This window comes from Mus musculus, chromosome 2, assembly GCF_000001635.26.
Source record: "Mus musculus strain C57BL/6J chromosome 2, GRCm38.p6 C57BL/6J".
NCBI lineage: Eukaryota > Metazoa > Chordata > Mammalia > Rodentia > Muridae > Mus > Mus musculus.
Genome location: NC_000068.7, coordinates 110,793,841 through 110,810,281, shown reverse-complemented (window position 1 = coordinate 110,810,281; position 16,441 = coordinate 110,793,841). Strand labels below are relative to the sequence as shown.

The window sequence follows — 16,441 nt, the reverse complement described above, 5'->3', positions numbered from 1 at the left end:
GATTTGCCCAGAGAATCCCATTAGTCTGGTGGCAAAGTGGGAGTGATTTTTAAGTAACCATTGAAAATCCAAGAAAGAGAAAAGGAGGCCAGAAGGATGTCTGTAATACCCTGTCTCTTCCTTGCCTTATCATAGAACCCAGGGCATAAACCTTTGTTAGGAGTCTGGCAGTGCTGCCAATAGGAGTATGGAGGCATTCCAAAACTCCCTGAAGTGGGTAGAAGGCCACCATGAGGGTGGGGGAAGGGTTGAATAGTAGGAGCTGGACAGGTTTATCTGATGTGTATGGAGCTGGGAACATTCCCTGAAGCAAGTCATTAATCTTGGAAAGAGCTTGTTTGGCCTCAGAGGTGAGTGTTTTTGGGGGTGAGGGAGGGGAAGTTATTTGCTTTTAGGATGTCAAAAAGAGGCTTTAGGTTTTCTGTAGGGATTGTCAGCCACAACCAGAGACAGTTGAAGTTTCCCAAGAAACTCTGGGGAGTATTGAAATTTAGCATTTGGGGAAATGTTAGAACAGGCTTAAGAGGACGTACTAAGGTTAAGGATATGTCAGTCCCTCAGATGGTGATGTGTGTGTGAGGGTGGTGATGGTGAATTGTATCTTATTTGGGGTTTGAATTCTATTTATATTAGAGCAAGAACCAGTAATTTTTTGAGGTCATGGGGCAAAATTTGTCTTTTTTTAAATCTCCCCACGTCAAATTGTCATCCATATAATGATAAATGTACCTTCCCTTTTCTAAATATGTTTTCAGAGCAGCAGCAACCACTTCCTGGCATATAGTGGGGCTATTGTCCATCCCTTGGGGGAAGACTCTCCATTCATATAAGGATGCTGGCCCAGAGTTATTAATTTTGGGGGACTGAAAAGGTAAAATGTTGGCAATCTTTGGGATGTAGGGAGATAGAGAAGAAAATCTTTACTATCCATAGCCAATAGTAGTTTATTGGCTAGGACAATAGTAGAGTATTGCAGAGACAAGAGGAAGACCCCCTCTGGGAGCTCCCCAGATATACATGGTCTTGTTGATGTCCCATAGGTCTTGTAATAGCTGCTATCTCCCAGAATTCTTTTTAATTGCAAAGATGAGAGTATTGCATGGGCTGCAGAGCAGGCACATATGTTGGAGTTGTTCTTTAATGAGCTGAGTAAGAGATTCTAATTCTCCCTGGTTAAATGTCAATGTTCAACTCAGATGAACTCGTTTAAGACTCACTTGAGGCAGGGATTATCTAACAGTGGCTCTTAGAATTGTGGGTGACTCCTGAGAGGGTATTTGTTGTAGTCCTCTATCTGGATGCATTCATTTTCCATGGTATGGGAAAAGACTATATATAGGACTTCTAAGATACCTCTCCTCAACAGATTGTTGGCCATCTCCACTTTAACATGTCTGAACCTCTCATTTGAAGGACTATTTAGTGGTATATACCCAAAAGGAGTCTCGTATGCCAATTAGTTGGAGCTCAGGGATTAGTTTCTAATACTGTCAGACCTCAGATCATTGTATAAGAGTTCTGTCTGCTCTAGTGTCAACTGGGCATTTAAATGTTTTTCCCCCAATTTTTATATTGAGTTTGGGCCGTGAGCCTTCCAAAATGTCAGTGACTCTCTAGATTTTGTGGGTTTTCTCTCTTATTGTTGGGGTTGAGTGTTGTCCCTTTTGGAGTTTAAAAGCTCAAGTTGCCATTTTTATCAAATGTGGAAAGACAACTCTTTTTCTAATGCAATTCTTTGTGGCATCAGGGACAGATGACTTTAGGATAGGCAGCTTCCAAGCCCTTAGAAGGGCCAGAGTTAGGATATTTGCCCTCCCAGTGTCTGTCTCTCTTTTCCACATTTAAATCATTTTCCTTTTGTTTTACAAATTATGGCAAAGATGTGGGCTAGGGAAGAGGCCTTATGGGAAGCCATCCCAAAGTCTTGGGTAGGAACTTCCCATTTACCCTAACATGCCAGCCAGTGTTCTAAGGTCATGACTCCCAAATTATTCTTTTAAGGAGGATTTCTCTAACTAGGGAGTCTGGAGTCCTGTGTTCTATGCTCTTTTTTGTTTTAAGAACAAAGTCAAAGAGAGAGGTTCCTCAGGTTTTTTGCCGGAGGAGAAGTAAGGAATCTCCATCTTGAGATGGAAGCACGGGGTGAGTTATATTCTATCCCAGGCCTGAAGGGCCAAAGGGGTACTTGATCTAAGTACCCCAGAGATTGGGTAGGCTTTCATACTACTGTGGAGAAGTTACTTTGGCCAAAAAGCACATTAAAGACCCAAAGAATATTTTATTAGTTTTGATATTGATTTTTTCCTGGTATATCGAAGGCATTAATTTTTATATAAAGCCTCCCATGAAGGGACAGAGGGCTAGGCAAGGAAGCACAACATATGTGGTATTGGGTGGGTGTTCCTTCTTGGAATTTTAGGGAGGTAAGCCACCCAGGTCCAGACCTCAATATCTTAGGGATTACTTCCTTCTGGAAGAGTTTAATTCCTAGCAGCTTGAGGATGGCCCAAACGTTCCTAATTTGGGACTACTTTTAGTTAAAAGTAGAATTTCCCTTGACCAAAAAGAGGGCAAGTGCTCAGTGAAAGGGGGAACATTCCCAGTACTGCAGGAGTTCCAAGGGTCTCCATTGAGACTGGGATGTAAAGTCTGCCTGCAAACTGAAGAAAGCAGGCAACCAACCTTGGGGCTTTTAATATCATTGCTTTACCAGGTTTTAGAGAGGCTGTTTTTTTTCCTCCTGAGGTGTGTTTGGATCTGACCAGAGGACTAAGGGCCTTCAGTCAATGCTGGGAAGTAGCCCTGGCCAAAGGATGGCAGTTGCCCCTTCGCTATAGTCATTCCCTCAAAATGGCTCAACCTGAAAATAAAGGAGGAAAGGGAGAAAGGAGAACCAGCTGATTCTCAGGTTAGGATGGCAAGGCAAGGTGCTCCTATCCCTCAGTGGAAAGTACTTACACTCTTTCACATGTACAGGAGGGTCCCATAGGTAGATGCCCTACTTCCAATTGCCTATTGAGCACCCTTGGTAGAGGGGCTAATTTTTGGGAAACCCTGCTACTTAAGGTAGAAGGCAAAATGGAAGACTTCCTTTTCCAGCAGTGTTTCCACTTCTCTGACCTTTTCTGGGAACCCCAAGCTCCCTCCTCACTCCCCATACCCTCTACCTGAGAAAGGTCACCTAGTTCTTGTCAAACCTGCAAGTTCAACTTCCTCTTCCCAATAAGAACCTGCCTAGCAAGTATCTGAGATTTCTGGAATGCCTCTCCATGCAAATGAGGCATTCCCATTTAAACTCTAGCCAATGAATTACATTCACCCTGAAAACTCCTTCCCACTCTCCAAGGTTTATATATAGCCTTTGTTCACCCCGAATAAAATGTATTCGCGCAAGCTATTTCACCGAAAAGCATCTAAGAGCTGTTTCTTTAAATATCATCTAAAAGAGCTAAAATCCTCAGAGAAGACCTTCTCCACCTGCTTCCAGGCACTTCTAGTCCAACTGCCTTTCCAGGCTCTACTTCATACTAAGAGAGAAAATAGAAAGTGCCTCCATAACTGGCACCTAACCACACTAGACCATTGCAAGAGGGGGATGGGAAGGGGGGTGTTGGGGGCGAGCAAGGGAGGAAGTATAGGGGCAGGGACATTCCAAGCTTATCAGCTAGATTAGCAGACTGATAATCACATGATTTCTGAGAAGTCAGTTCTCAGCCAGGGAAACAGAAGTTTAACTGGCTTTATCATGTTGTGGCCTTTATCTCTTTGGAGTTGAGTAGGTCCAGGCCTGATTTGGGTAGGGTGTGGCCCCACTACTGCTATGCTCTTTGACAGCTGTCTGGGGTATGGACATTGCTCTACATCCTTCATCTGGCTTGGGACACACACACACATACACACACACACACACACATACACACACACACACACACACACACACACAAAACCACTAAAAATGGGAATAAAAATTAAAATATCAATAAGTGACTATTATCTATCTCCCTACTTTTGAAAGACTGGAGAGGAGTCAGGAATCACAAAGCACAGAGATGCTACTGACAAGGACACAAACCAATTTACAATGTTGTTTATTACTGTTGATTGAAGTTGAAAGCAAACATGAGCCAACAACTTTCTCACAGACACACCTGACAGAGAGACCTCTAAGAAGGACTGCGAGGTATACAGAGACATGCTTATTTTAGCATTGCTGTAATCAAAAGAGGATATAGCCCAAATGTCTGTCAACACTAGGAGATAGAACTTCTGTGGTGTTATATGTTATGATAATACATGTCAAGAAAAGAAATGCAAATGAATGAGAATTAGAAATAGATTTTACAGCTATGGTTTTTCATGAAAGTAGCTAGACATAAAAATCATTTTATGCTTAAACTGGGATAAGCAGAATTTTTAATGACATATCCGTTGTTGATAAAACAGAAGGAATGTACAAATATCAGAACCATAAAGGACAAAATACGATTGCATTGAAAATTCAGTATGAAGGACATCATGATTAGGAGAAGAATCTCAAGGGGATTTACACAAAGTTGTTGAGATTCTATTTCTGAAATTAATAGTTGTATCGATATTTATTTTGTGATACTTCATTAAACTGTGAATTTACTGATATATTCTAGGGAATTATGATATATGGCATATATCATATACATTAATGTAAATTATGATATGCAGTATATATCATATACATGTATGTAAGGGATAGATATTTGTTTTTCCTTTGATGTTTCCATACTCAAAATGTTCAAATCAATGTCCTTTACATTACCTGTCTATGTTTTCCTTTATCTTTGTTCTTAGAAAGACAATTTTCCTACAAGCAAAAAAGGCACTGAATCACTGAAAACAAGCAAAACTCTAATACAAATTGATTATATACAAAGTTTATTATGTGTGTGTTTGTTGCATTTGTATGTGAATTTATTGTGTGAATGCACATGAGTATGTATCTGTGTTTTTATCCTAGCATGTGTGTTGAGGTCAGATGAAAACATACAGGAGTTGGTTCTCTCCTCCACTAGTTCTTCTACCATGTGGGCTGAAACTCTTGTCAGCAAACACTTTATTATACGGAGCTGTCTTCCTGGCTCCATATAATTTTTCATTTTCCTTGTAATAATAGAAAACATTTTAATAAACTTTTAGAGTGAGTCAAGCAGTAATGATATTCATACAGTATCTCATTTAATCACAGTAATAATCCTTCAGGCTGGTATTATTATTATTATCATTATTATTATTATTATTTAAAGGCTGTAGAAATGGAGACTTACCACCATTAAACTCAATAAAGAAGAGATTCCATTAATTGGAGCCCAATTATTTTAATCCAGATTTAAATACCACAATCAAAGTGTAACATTGAATTTTAATAACTTGAAAGTGTGGTCCACTAATAATCAAAAATCAGTCATAGACTGATGAAAATTTAATATTATTTTCTAACCTTTACTGATTTTATTAAATTTACCAACAGTAACACAATATGACTCTCCTACTAGGCACTGCAGCCCATTCACTGGTTTCCTGCTGACTGTATACTGTTATTCAATTCCCTGTAACCATGTGTCTATATTCTATTCTCAGTATTCCACTAGCATAGGATGCATATGATACACATTATGAGGATAGGGACAAGCTATTGTCAAATCTATGGAGTATTACTCCAGTAATCAGAAAGTGGAAAAATAAGAAAAACCCTAAGATTTACGCTGCAATGGAGAACTTCACTCTGCCCACTAGTCAGAGTGCTCTTCCACCTCATCAATCATAGGGAACCTTGGGGAGAGGGAGAAAAGTGCAGAAATCGTGATGCACAAGGCCTGCTTTGTGAAGGTGGTAGTTTTCAGTACTGCTTTACAGCTAAATGCAGGTGGTGGAGGAAGGAAGCAGCTCCAGGGGCTGACTACATGAGAAAATCAATGGAAATACACAATGTCTTCTTACTTCTTACACTTGGGAGTTAACATGACTCATAGCACATATTTAGTGTTCAATAAATGCTTCTTAGATTCAAATAACTAACATACCCACCCTATCCAATCTAAAAATTTTTTAAAAATTCATGTCCTAGTTTTATTTTTTAAATATCCCTAGTTGACAAACCTCCACTATTATTTTACAAGTGAGCTAAAAATATTTCTAAAGGTTTTGTTCCCAACAAGAGTTGTAAGTCACAAATTCTTTTTGTTTGTTAGTTTTTGTTTATTCGAAGCAGGGTTTCTCTGTATAGACCTGGCTGTCCTGCAACTCACTTGGTAGACCAGGCTGGCCTCAAACTCAGAAATCTGCCTGCCTCTGCCTCCCAAGTGCTGGGATTAAAGGCGTGCGCCACCACTGCCCGGCTACATATTCTTGATATATTATTTAAAATCAGATTTTCTGAAAGTTTCTGAGATCTGTGTCTTTCAAATATGTGAATGATTGGGTTCACAGCAATTTGGAGAATAGCAGTTTTATACTAACCTTTCTAGTAGTATAATAAATACCATAAACAAAAACTACGTAGTGAGTAAATTTGTTCTGGTTTCTTGGTTTTTGTTTTTGTTTTTGGTTTTTGGTTTTTGGGGTTTTTTTTGTTTTTTTTTTTTTTTTTGTTTGTTTTTTTAGTTTATTCTTGGCCTACCCTTACTTCTGGGTTATAATTCATCATTAAGAGAAGATATGGCAGAAGCTCAAGTAGGAATTGAAGCACAAGCCAAGAAGAGTGCTGCATAATGGCTTCTCTGGCTCATGCTCAGCTAGCATTCTTACATAGCACAGGTTCACCTGCCTAGGAATGGTGCTGCTCATAGTGGGCTTCACACTTTCACATCAATCATCAGTCATTTCTCCATAGATATGGTCACAGGCCAATCTGTTTGAAACAATTCTTCATTTGAAGTTTCCACAGCAACCAGGTGACTCTATGTTGTGTTAAGTTGACAAACTAACCAGCACAAACAGGCACCTGATAAATTATCTTCAACCCAGATTCTCTGTGAATAACCAACTTTAATCTATGTCCTAGAAATAATAGATACAAGATCTTGAATATAAATTGAAGGTATCCCACACAGGTTGGAAAGTATTTCACTAATCTAAATCCTTCCAGAGATGAGATTCAATTTTATTGTCAAGTATTTTTATTAAAAAGTACTTGAAGTTTTACTTTTTGTATCTATATTTAATAATACATATGATAAACTGTTTGTTCTTCATTTAAGCAAAAGATACACCTCAGCTCATTGACATGTCAGCTAATGATGGTCATATTCCAAACAAAGCAATACTTTTAATCCTCTAACTACATAGAAGCTATAGTAAGTTATCTTCAGTTAGTTTAGGAAAAAAATTCAAATATTGCCCTGTTTAGTTTTGCAGTTTCTTATCGGTATTGTATTGTGTGTAGGAAAACTGGAAAAATTATTACTTATGATTTAGATTTGGCATAATGTTTGGGTAATGAAGCACAGTAGTGGTTAATGCCGTTTCTGGCTATGTTTACTTAGAATTGGCATGCATGCAGGTCTACTACTGAAGGTTTCTTACTATCAATAAGAGACCAATTTTTGAAATAGGCAAGTGTTCCTTTAAATAAGTTTAACACCCATTTGGTAAAAAATAGAAAAATACATATCTGTAAACAACCAAAGTTCCACTTTAACTCCATGCTGTTATCAAAAGAATATTAAGTCCTTTAGGAAAATGAACTGTTTTGTATTACTTATGGTGACAATCAATCTATTCATTCATAGGGGTTAGTGAATGACTACTACTTTACCTAATATACTGCTAGTACTATAAGTCTCAACTGCTCTTTTGTTTTGTTTTTTGTTTTTTGTTTGCTTTTACTGAAATGAAGAGGGCTGTCTACTAAAAAAAAAAAAAAAAAATACCCTAACATTTTATCCTGCCTACAAGATGTGTAGGGATAAACATGAAACAAGAGATTGAGGGGATGGCCCAGGAATGGCTAGCCTAATGTGTGACACATCCCATGGGAGAGAACCGATCTCTCATATTATTAAAGACACTCTGCTATGCTTGTAGACAGGAGCTTAGCATAACTGTCTTCTGAGAGGTTCCATCCAGCTGATGGAAACAGATGCAGAGACCCCCAGCCAAACATTATGCAGAGCTCAGGGAGTCCTGTGGTAAAAAGGGAGCCAGCTTTGGGGAGGGGAATGTCAAGGACATTACAAGAGTCATCTCACCTGAGTCCACTGGGGCTCACAGAGACTAAACCACCAACCAAAGAGCATGTGGGGCTGGAGTTAGGCCCCTTACACATACAAAGCAGATGTGCAGCATAGCCTCCGTGGGGGCACCCCTAACAAGTGGAGCAGAGGCTGGCACTGACTCTATTGTCTCCCTTTGGACACCTTTCCCCTAGCTGAGGTGGCTTATCTCGATTCAGTGGAAGAGGATGTAGAACTTGATGTGCCAGGGCAGGTTGGTACACAAGGGGTCCTTTCCTTCACAGAGGAGAAGCAGATGGGGTAATGGGATGGAAGATGTGTGAGGGTGGGACTGATAGGAGGGGAGGCTGTCACTTGGAATGTAAAGTAAATTAATTAAGGGAAAAAATACAAAGCCTGCTGGGTCTTGGGTGTAAAGTATCAGGCACACTGTTAATACTGAACTATTGCACTGGTGATATGAATTCAATGTGAATTCATATCATTGATCTTCTATAAATATTAGTGGGAAGAAGATTATAAAAGAACAAGCCATTTTTCCTTGCCCTATAGTTTTTTAAATTAGCCCCACCTAGCTATGTATGAGTCTTATCTCTCACTCCTTTAATATCTTCCTACTTACCTCCCTCTGTTTTTCTTCTTTCTACAAATATTTGAATTCTATTATGTGTTTAGCTAAAAGCTATATATTTGGACTATTCATTGAACAAAATAGAAGATGGACAGAAAACTCCCCATGAGGAATTGCCTTTATCAGATTGTGTATGGATGTGCATATGAGATAGGTGCTTGATTGCTAATTGATGGAGGAAGACCTCACCCACTCTGAGTAGTGCCACATCTGGGCAGGCAGTGTAAGATTGAGTAAGTAAAGTAGTGGAGAAGAAGAAGGGGAAAGAGGTGGTTAGCAGTGTGTCTTAGTGGATTCTACTGTAACCTGCTACCTTGTGTTTCTGTCACAGCTGTAACCTGTAAACCAAATAAAACCTTTCTCCTGAAAGTTACTTTTAGTCGCTCTCTTATCACAGCAAGAAAAGGGCCAACTAGACCACTTACCTTTGTAAAATTCTAATTATACAAGCATAAAACAGTCAGTAACAATATAAATAATTCATTAAAATAAAAGAAGCTATCAGGTGTTAAGGAAAAGAATATTATAGAAAGTGGAGGAGCTGAGAGAAAGAAGTCATCTGACCTCATGCACAGTGCTGGGATCACTCAGTACTTCACTCCTCATAGTAAGATTGGAATAGAGGGGAGCAAAGTAGATAAGGCAGGATGTTATAATAATTTAATCAAAATGTTATCAAAATTACATACTGAGTGAAAAATAGTAAAAATGATGACAAAGGAATAACAGATTTTGTTTAAAATAGTTTTTAGGGCCACAAATAAGATGCTTAAGTAGGTGGTCCTACTGGTTTAGCTGTTTCCATTTTAGAATATCTGGAGATCAGCTAAGCTTTTGTGTTTTCATATCAAGATGCATCTAAAAGGCTGTGTGGGATTAAATTAAACAACCTTTAAACCACTTAGTGAAATGTTTGGTCCAAAGCAAATGAGTGATAGCTATTATTGTCACTATTATGTAAAGCTTTGTTTTGCCTGCTAGTGTTGGTGACCTAGTTTTTAATATCAGGTAGGATGCTCTAGAAGAGCAGAAAAAATTGAATGAATAAATAAGCATGAACACACACACACACTCCACATTAAAATATCAAAATAGTTAAAACATCTGTGTCAGACCTGTGAACCTGAGAACCTGAGGAAAGCTCTGGCCTTGGTACTTCAATAGTAACAATCTGGTGCAGAAAACCTGACAATCGCAGAAGAACCACTGATTTCCATTTGACAATTGGGAGGCCCCAAAACACTAATTCTAGTATCAGCAAAGGAGTCAGCAAGGTAGAAGCTAATCAAGTAACAGGCAAATGATCTCCCTTCTGCCATGTCTTTTCTTGCTGGACTGTTACAAAATGGTGTCCTCTCAAATTTGGGGTAGCTCTCTAACATCAGTTCAGGAAATCAGAACTCTTCAGGTGAGTGTTCCAACACAGGTGATTCTACTTTGTTGCAAGTTGACATTAAAACCAACCAACATAGTCCTGTTAAACTACTTAATAAAACGATCCTATAAATCTTAATTTTCTTTTTCCCCCCACATTTTTATTAGATATTTTCTTCATTTACATTTCAGGTGCTATCCCAAAAGTACCGATACCCTCCCCCTGCCCTGCTCCCCTACCCACCCACTACCACTTCTTGGCCCTGGCTTTCCCCTGTACTGGGGCATATAAAGTTTGCAAGACCAAGGGGCCTCTCTTCCCAATGATGGTCGAATAGGCCATCTCTGCTACATATGCAGCTAGAGACATGAGCTCTGGGGGTACTGATTAGTTCATATTGTTGTTCCACCTATAGGGTTGCAGGCCCCTTCAGCTCTTGGGTACTTTCTCTAGCTCCTCCATTGGGGTCCCTGTGTTCCATCCGAACTGAGGACAGCTGAATGTTAGCTGAGAATGTGGGCCTAGTTCAGGGCCTTGATCTTCTGTGTGATCTTGGGCATTCGAATGGTACATAACGGTAAGAAGTCATCAGGAAAATGTCTTTAATGGTAAATCTAATTCTGTTGAAGCAATTTATGGCTTGTCCAATGTTGAATAGATTTTGTTTCATCTTATTACATTTTATTTTATTTACAAAATGGAATGATTGAAATTAGGATGAATGAATTAATTTAAAAACTACATGTCAGGGTAAAGGTTTACAACTTAACTGCCACTTATAACTTCTGGAAGAGAGGTTATTTTCTCTAGTTGACATTGGTTGGGTACATTAACTACTCCAGACATGCCTCAGGTTCAGGATTAGTTGACCAACATATAATTGGACATCATAGTTTTTTGTGTCCTTTTATTTGATTACAGTTTGTTGGGGTATTTTGTTTTGGGGTACTTTGGAGGGGGAGGAACTACTTAGGGGTTTTTATTGCATTAGGTTTATTTAGGTTTTAAGAAAGAACTTAAAGCTGGGTGGGTAGGGATGGAGAGAGGACATGGAATAATTTAGGGGAGGGGAAGAATATAATCAAAGTATTTAAATTTAAGAAATTGCTTTAAATAATAAGTTATGGAAAAGAAGATCATGGTACAAACTATACACTCTCAGTAGTATTTCAAGAAGGGGATGTTGTAGAGGTGTTGTCAGATCACTATAGGGTGTTGGTTAAGATAGGATTTTCCTTATTAATTAATTTATTCACTTTACATCCTGATCACAGCCCCCTTCCTCTCCTACCAATCCCACCCTTACATCCCCTTCCCCTTTCCCCTACTTCCCCATTCCCTTTTCATTAGAGAAGGGGAGGTCCCCCATAGATAACAGCCCACCCTTATACATCAAGTTAAAGTAGAACTAAGTGCATCCTCTCCCACTGAGGCCAGACAAGGCACCCCAGCTATGGGAAAGGATCCAAAGACAGGCAACAGCGTCAGAGACAACCCCCTCACTCCACCCCCACTTTAATTGTTAAGTAACCCACTTGAAGAACAAGCTGCACATCTGCTACATCTGTGTAGTGGGCCTACATCCAGCCTCTGCCTGCTCCTCAGTTGATGGCTCAGTCTCTGTCATCCTCAATGGGCCCAGGTTAGTTGACTCTGTAGGTCTTCTTGCGATGCCCTTGAGTCCTCTAGCTCCCTCAGTCCTTCCTGCCACTCTTCCACAAGACTCCCAAAGCTTCACCTACTGTGGAAAGACTTTCTTTGTCCCTAATTTTAGTGGAATTGCTTTAAGTTTCTCTCCATTTGATTTCATGTTGGCTATTGTCTTGCTGTATATTTCATTTGTTGTGTTTATGTGCTTTTGTTACTGATCTCTCAAAGACATTTAAAATGAAAGGTGTTAGATTTTGTCAAAGACCTTTTCCGTGTCTAATGAGATGATCATATGAATTTCATCTTTAAATTTGTTTATATGATGGATTACTTTGGTATATTTTTTATGTATTGAACCACCCCTGCATCCACTGCATGAAACCTACTTGATCATGGCCAATGATGGTTTTGATATGTTCTTGAATTCCATTTTCAAGTTCTTTATTGAGTATTTTTGTGTCAATGTTCATAAAGAAGACTGGTCTAAAATTCTCTTTGTTTGCTGAGTTTTTGTGTGGTTTAGGTATCATGGTGACTGTGGGTTTATAGAATGAGTTTGGCCATACTCCTCTGCTTCTATTTTGTGGAAAAGTTTGAGGAGTATTGGTATTAGTTCTTTGAAGGTCTGATAGGATTCCTTGCTAAAACCATCTAGCCCTGGGATTTTTCATTGGAGATTTTAATAACTGCTTCTACTTATGTAGGGGTTGTAGGATTATTCAAACATTCTTTATCTTGATTTAATTTTGGGAAGTAGTATCTATAGAAAATCATCCACTTTCATTTAGATTTTCCAGTTTTGTGGAACACAGGCTTTTTGAAGTAAAACGTGATGATTCTTTGGATTTCCTCAGTGTCTGTTTGTTATGTCTTTTGATTTCTGAGTTTGTTAGTTTGGATACTGTTTCTCTGCCTTTTAGTTAGTTTGTCTAAGGGTTTGTCTGTTTCGCAAAGAACCAGTTATTGGCTTTGTTAATTCTTTATATTGTTCTCTTTGTTACTAATTTCATCCCTGAATTTGATATTTCCTACTATCTACTCCTCTTGTAGTGTGTTAGCTTCTTTTTGTTCTAGAACATTCAGGTGTGCTGTTAAGTTACTAGTATAATATCTCTCCAGTTTCTTTAGGGAGTCACTTAGTGTTATGAACTTTCCTCTTTACACTGCTTTCGTTGTGTCCCATAAGTTTGGGTATGTTGCATATTCTTTAATTCCTTTATTTATTTCCTGACTCAATGGCCATTGTGTAGAGAATCAGTTTCTATGAGTTCGTAGGCTTTCTGTTGCTTCTGTTGTTGTTGACCTCCAGCTTTATCCATGGTAGTCTGATAAGCTACAAGAAATTAATTCAAGTTTCTTGTGTTTGTTGAAGCTTGTTTTGGTGCCATTGACTTTATGGTCAATTTTGGAGAAGGTTCCATGTGTGGCTGAGAAGGTATTTTTTTGTATTAGGATGAAATGTTGTGTAGATATCTGTTAGGTCCATTTGATTTATAACCTCTAGTAGTTTCAATTTTTTTCTGTTTAATATCTGTATCTCAACTATCTATTGGTGAGAGACTGGTGTTGAAGTCTCCCACTATTAATGTGTGAGGTTTGATGAGCAATTTAAGCTTTATTAACGATTCTTTTACAAATATAAGTGCCCTTGTATTGGGGGCATAGATTTTCACAATTGAGACATCATCTTGGTGAATTTTTCCTTTGAAAAGTATGAAGTGTTCTTCCCAATAGCTTTTTATTAATTTTGGTTGAAAATCTATTTTATTGCATATTAGAAAACCAATCCAGCTTACCACCTAGATTGATTTTCTCAGAAAACTTCATTCCAAACCTTTATTCTAAGGTAATGTCTAACTTTGTTGCTGAGATATAATTTTTGTATGCATCAGATCTTTATATGATTAGATTTAAAGTCATTTCCTTGTGCATTGGTTGTATTAGGATATCCAGGGCTTTCTGTAGTAGGAAAGCTACTGCAGGTGCCTTATGGCCCTGGCTCTTATTATGTTTTTATTCTGGCCTTTAGCCTTCTGGTTGTTCCTGGATGTTCCTGGTATAGCATGTCTCAAGAAGGCAGGACTAACCTGCATGTTTCTAGTGCAGAAGGCTTTAGGCAGGCAGCCTTGAGCTGGACAATAATATTCGGGGGGGGGGGCATAGCATGTTTGAGGGCAGCTGGGTATGCTGCAGGGGACTTGGTTGGCAAGGGATTGTGGTATGAAGTGATGTAATTTGGATGTTGCTAATGCAACAAGTCTAGTGATGGCTGGTGGAGTGGTGAACAGACAATGGAGGAGGTGGCACAGCATGTAACTCAGGGCAGCTGGACAATGGAGCCTTGGGGTGGGTGTGGAGGTGGGGACAGCAAGCTGCTCAGTGAAGCTGGTTAAGATATTTTAAGATGAATCCTGGAAGGAAGATATCTAGCTGAATATCTGCCAGTTTATAAAAATAGCTTCAGATAATAACAACAGCAACATGAGATCCTTCAAACTGCTTTGTGAGTAGGTGTAAGGAACACACATGAGTGCTCCAGTGAGCAAGTTGAAGGACAAACTTCAGTCCTGCTGTTTCCACCTTGTTTGAAAAAGACTTTCTTTGTCTTTGCTGCTGCACTGGCCAGAAAGTTAGGAAACTCTCCAGTCTCCTCCTTCCATCTCCACACTGAGGCATGTGGGGGTCACTGAGGAATGCATTTTTGTGTCTGGCTTGTACATGAATTCTGAAGATCCACAGTCAGTTCCTGAGGGTTGCTCAGCAAGCGTTTTTGTACGTTGATCCGCCTCCTCAGCATCTTCAGCCAGTCTTGATTAGCTAGCTTTGAGATTTAATGAGAGCTATTTCCATCACTTTGCAGTCATAGCCAAAGAGTAAACATTTCCCTAGCCTTGCAGTTCAGGAATTATTGTTTGGTCTCAGCATTATTGAACAAAGACTTAGAAAAGCAGTGATTTGTGAAAGTTTTAAACAACACATGGTATTATGTTGGTTTCATTTCCTTCAGGCATAGTGCCTTTATCTTTGAAATGTATGTTGTGAGCGAGCATGATAACATGAAAATAATCACATCTGGACATGGCTTAGTCAATATAAAAGATATAATTGCTGGATTTTTTTCTACAGAGACTTATTGAATAATACATAGACCAACTCAGAGATCATCCATCAAATTACAAACTTGCTAACTTGTATCCTATCATAGATTGCAGACTAGTTTGAATTATCTTTCCATATATCTCAGTACGCATATGGAGCACAGGTCTTTCTGGTTTGGTTTACCATAACCTATAACCAGCATGAACGATTATCTAACTTATGCTAATAACCAATTTTCATTTTTCCCACAGAATGACATGAGTTACATAGCATCTAGTGGACTCTTATTCAAAGATGGCAAAAAGCGAATTGATTACATCCTGGTTTATCGAAAAACAAATATACAATATGATAAAAGAAACACATTTGAAAAGAACCTGAGAGCAGAAGGCTTGATGTTGGAGAAGGAGGTAAATGCTTTAATATTATCAGTTCTATTGTGTAATGTACTGGAACAAATATTATCAGTCATGTTTTTATATATATCTGGCCTATCTCATAGAACTTTATATCATTTCCTAAGTGTAAAAAAAAAAAAAAACAAAAAAAAAACAAAAACAAATGCACTGTCTCATTTAGATATGTATTCACTTCTTCCTTTACATATTTCTATACACGTTAAACCATTTTCAAAGGGTATGGCTAATTTTGCAGTTTTGAAAACTGAATACATAAAGATTATGCCCATTCGAAAGGGAAATTAAATTGCTAGAAATATAGATCCTGGCCTTCATCATCCTTTCTTTTGTGATTTTATAGGAAACTTTTTTTAAAAGACATTTTATTTTTCTAAAATATCTTCATGATTTTATTGTACAATTCTTTATTGACACCACACCAGCTTCATAATAGGATGTTAAGACTTTACTTGGAGATGAAGAAAGATGATTCCACATGATTGTTCTCTTGTACCAAAGAATTGCTGTGGGCACATTGAGTAACAATAACTAAAATAAGCGGCTAATGTTTAAATACCATTGATTACAATTGATAACAATTGATCACAGAAGCTTCCTCTACTGTATATGGAGTAGGCAGGACAGATTGTAATGCCTTTAGAAGTTCCACAGCCTCATTGATATTTCATACATCTTAAGTTTAAATTTTATTTTGAACAACACCTGGATACATCCATAATAATTTTTAAAATATTTTCTTCATTTACATTTCAGGTGCTATCCCAAAAGTCCCCTATACCCTCCTCCACCCCCAGCCTGCTCCCCTACCCACTCACTCTCACTTCTTGGCCCTGGCTTTCCCCTGTACTGGGGCATATAAAGTTTGCTAGACCAACGGTCCTCTCTTCCCAATGATGGCCAATTAGGCCATTTTCTGCTACATATGCATCTAGAGACAAGAGTTCTAGGGGTAGTGATTAGTTCATATTGTTGTTCCACCTATAGGGTTGCAGACCCCTTCAGCTCCTTGGGTACTTTCTCCAGCTCCTACACTGCGGGCCCTGTGTTCCATCCTATAGATGAC

The 16,441-nt window shown here is 38.6% G+C and overlaps 1 protein-coding gene across 8 annotated transcripts in view; it reads left to right on the top strand.

Moving 5' to 3' along the window:
• Ano3 (anoctamin 3) overlaps positions 1-16,441 on the top strand; it is a 295,191-nt gene that overhangs the window by 140,110 nt on the left and 138,640 nt on the right. For all 8 annotated transcript variants that reach the window (NM_001128103.2, NM_001355244.1, XM_030250348.1 and 5 more), the window contains one exon: positions 15,211-15,369. In NM_001128103.2, the coding sequence (NP_001121575.1) occupies positions 15,211-15,369 (159 nt within the window). The remainder of the gene's footprint in view (positions 1-15,210; positions 15,370-16,441) is intronic.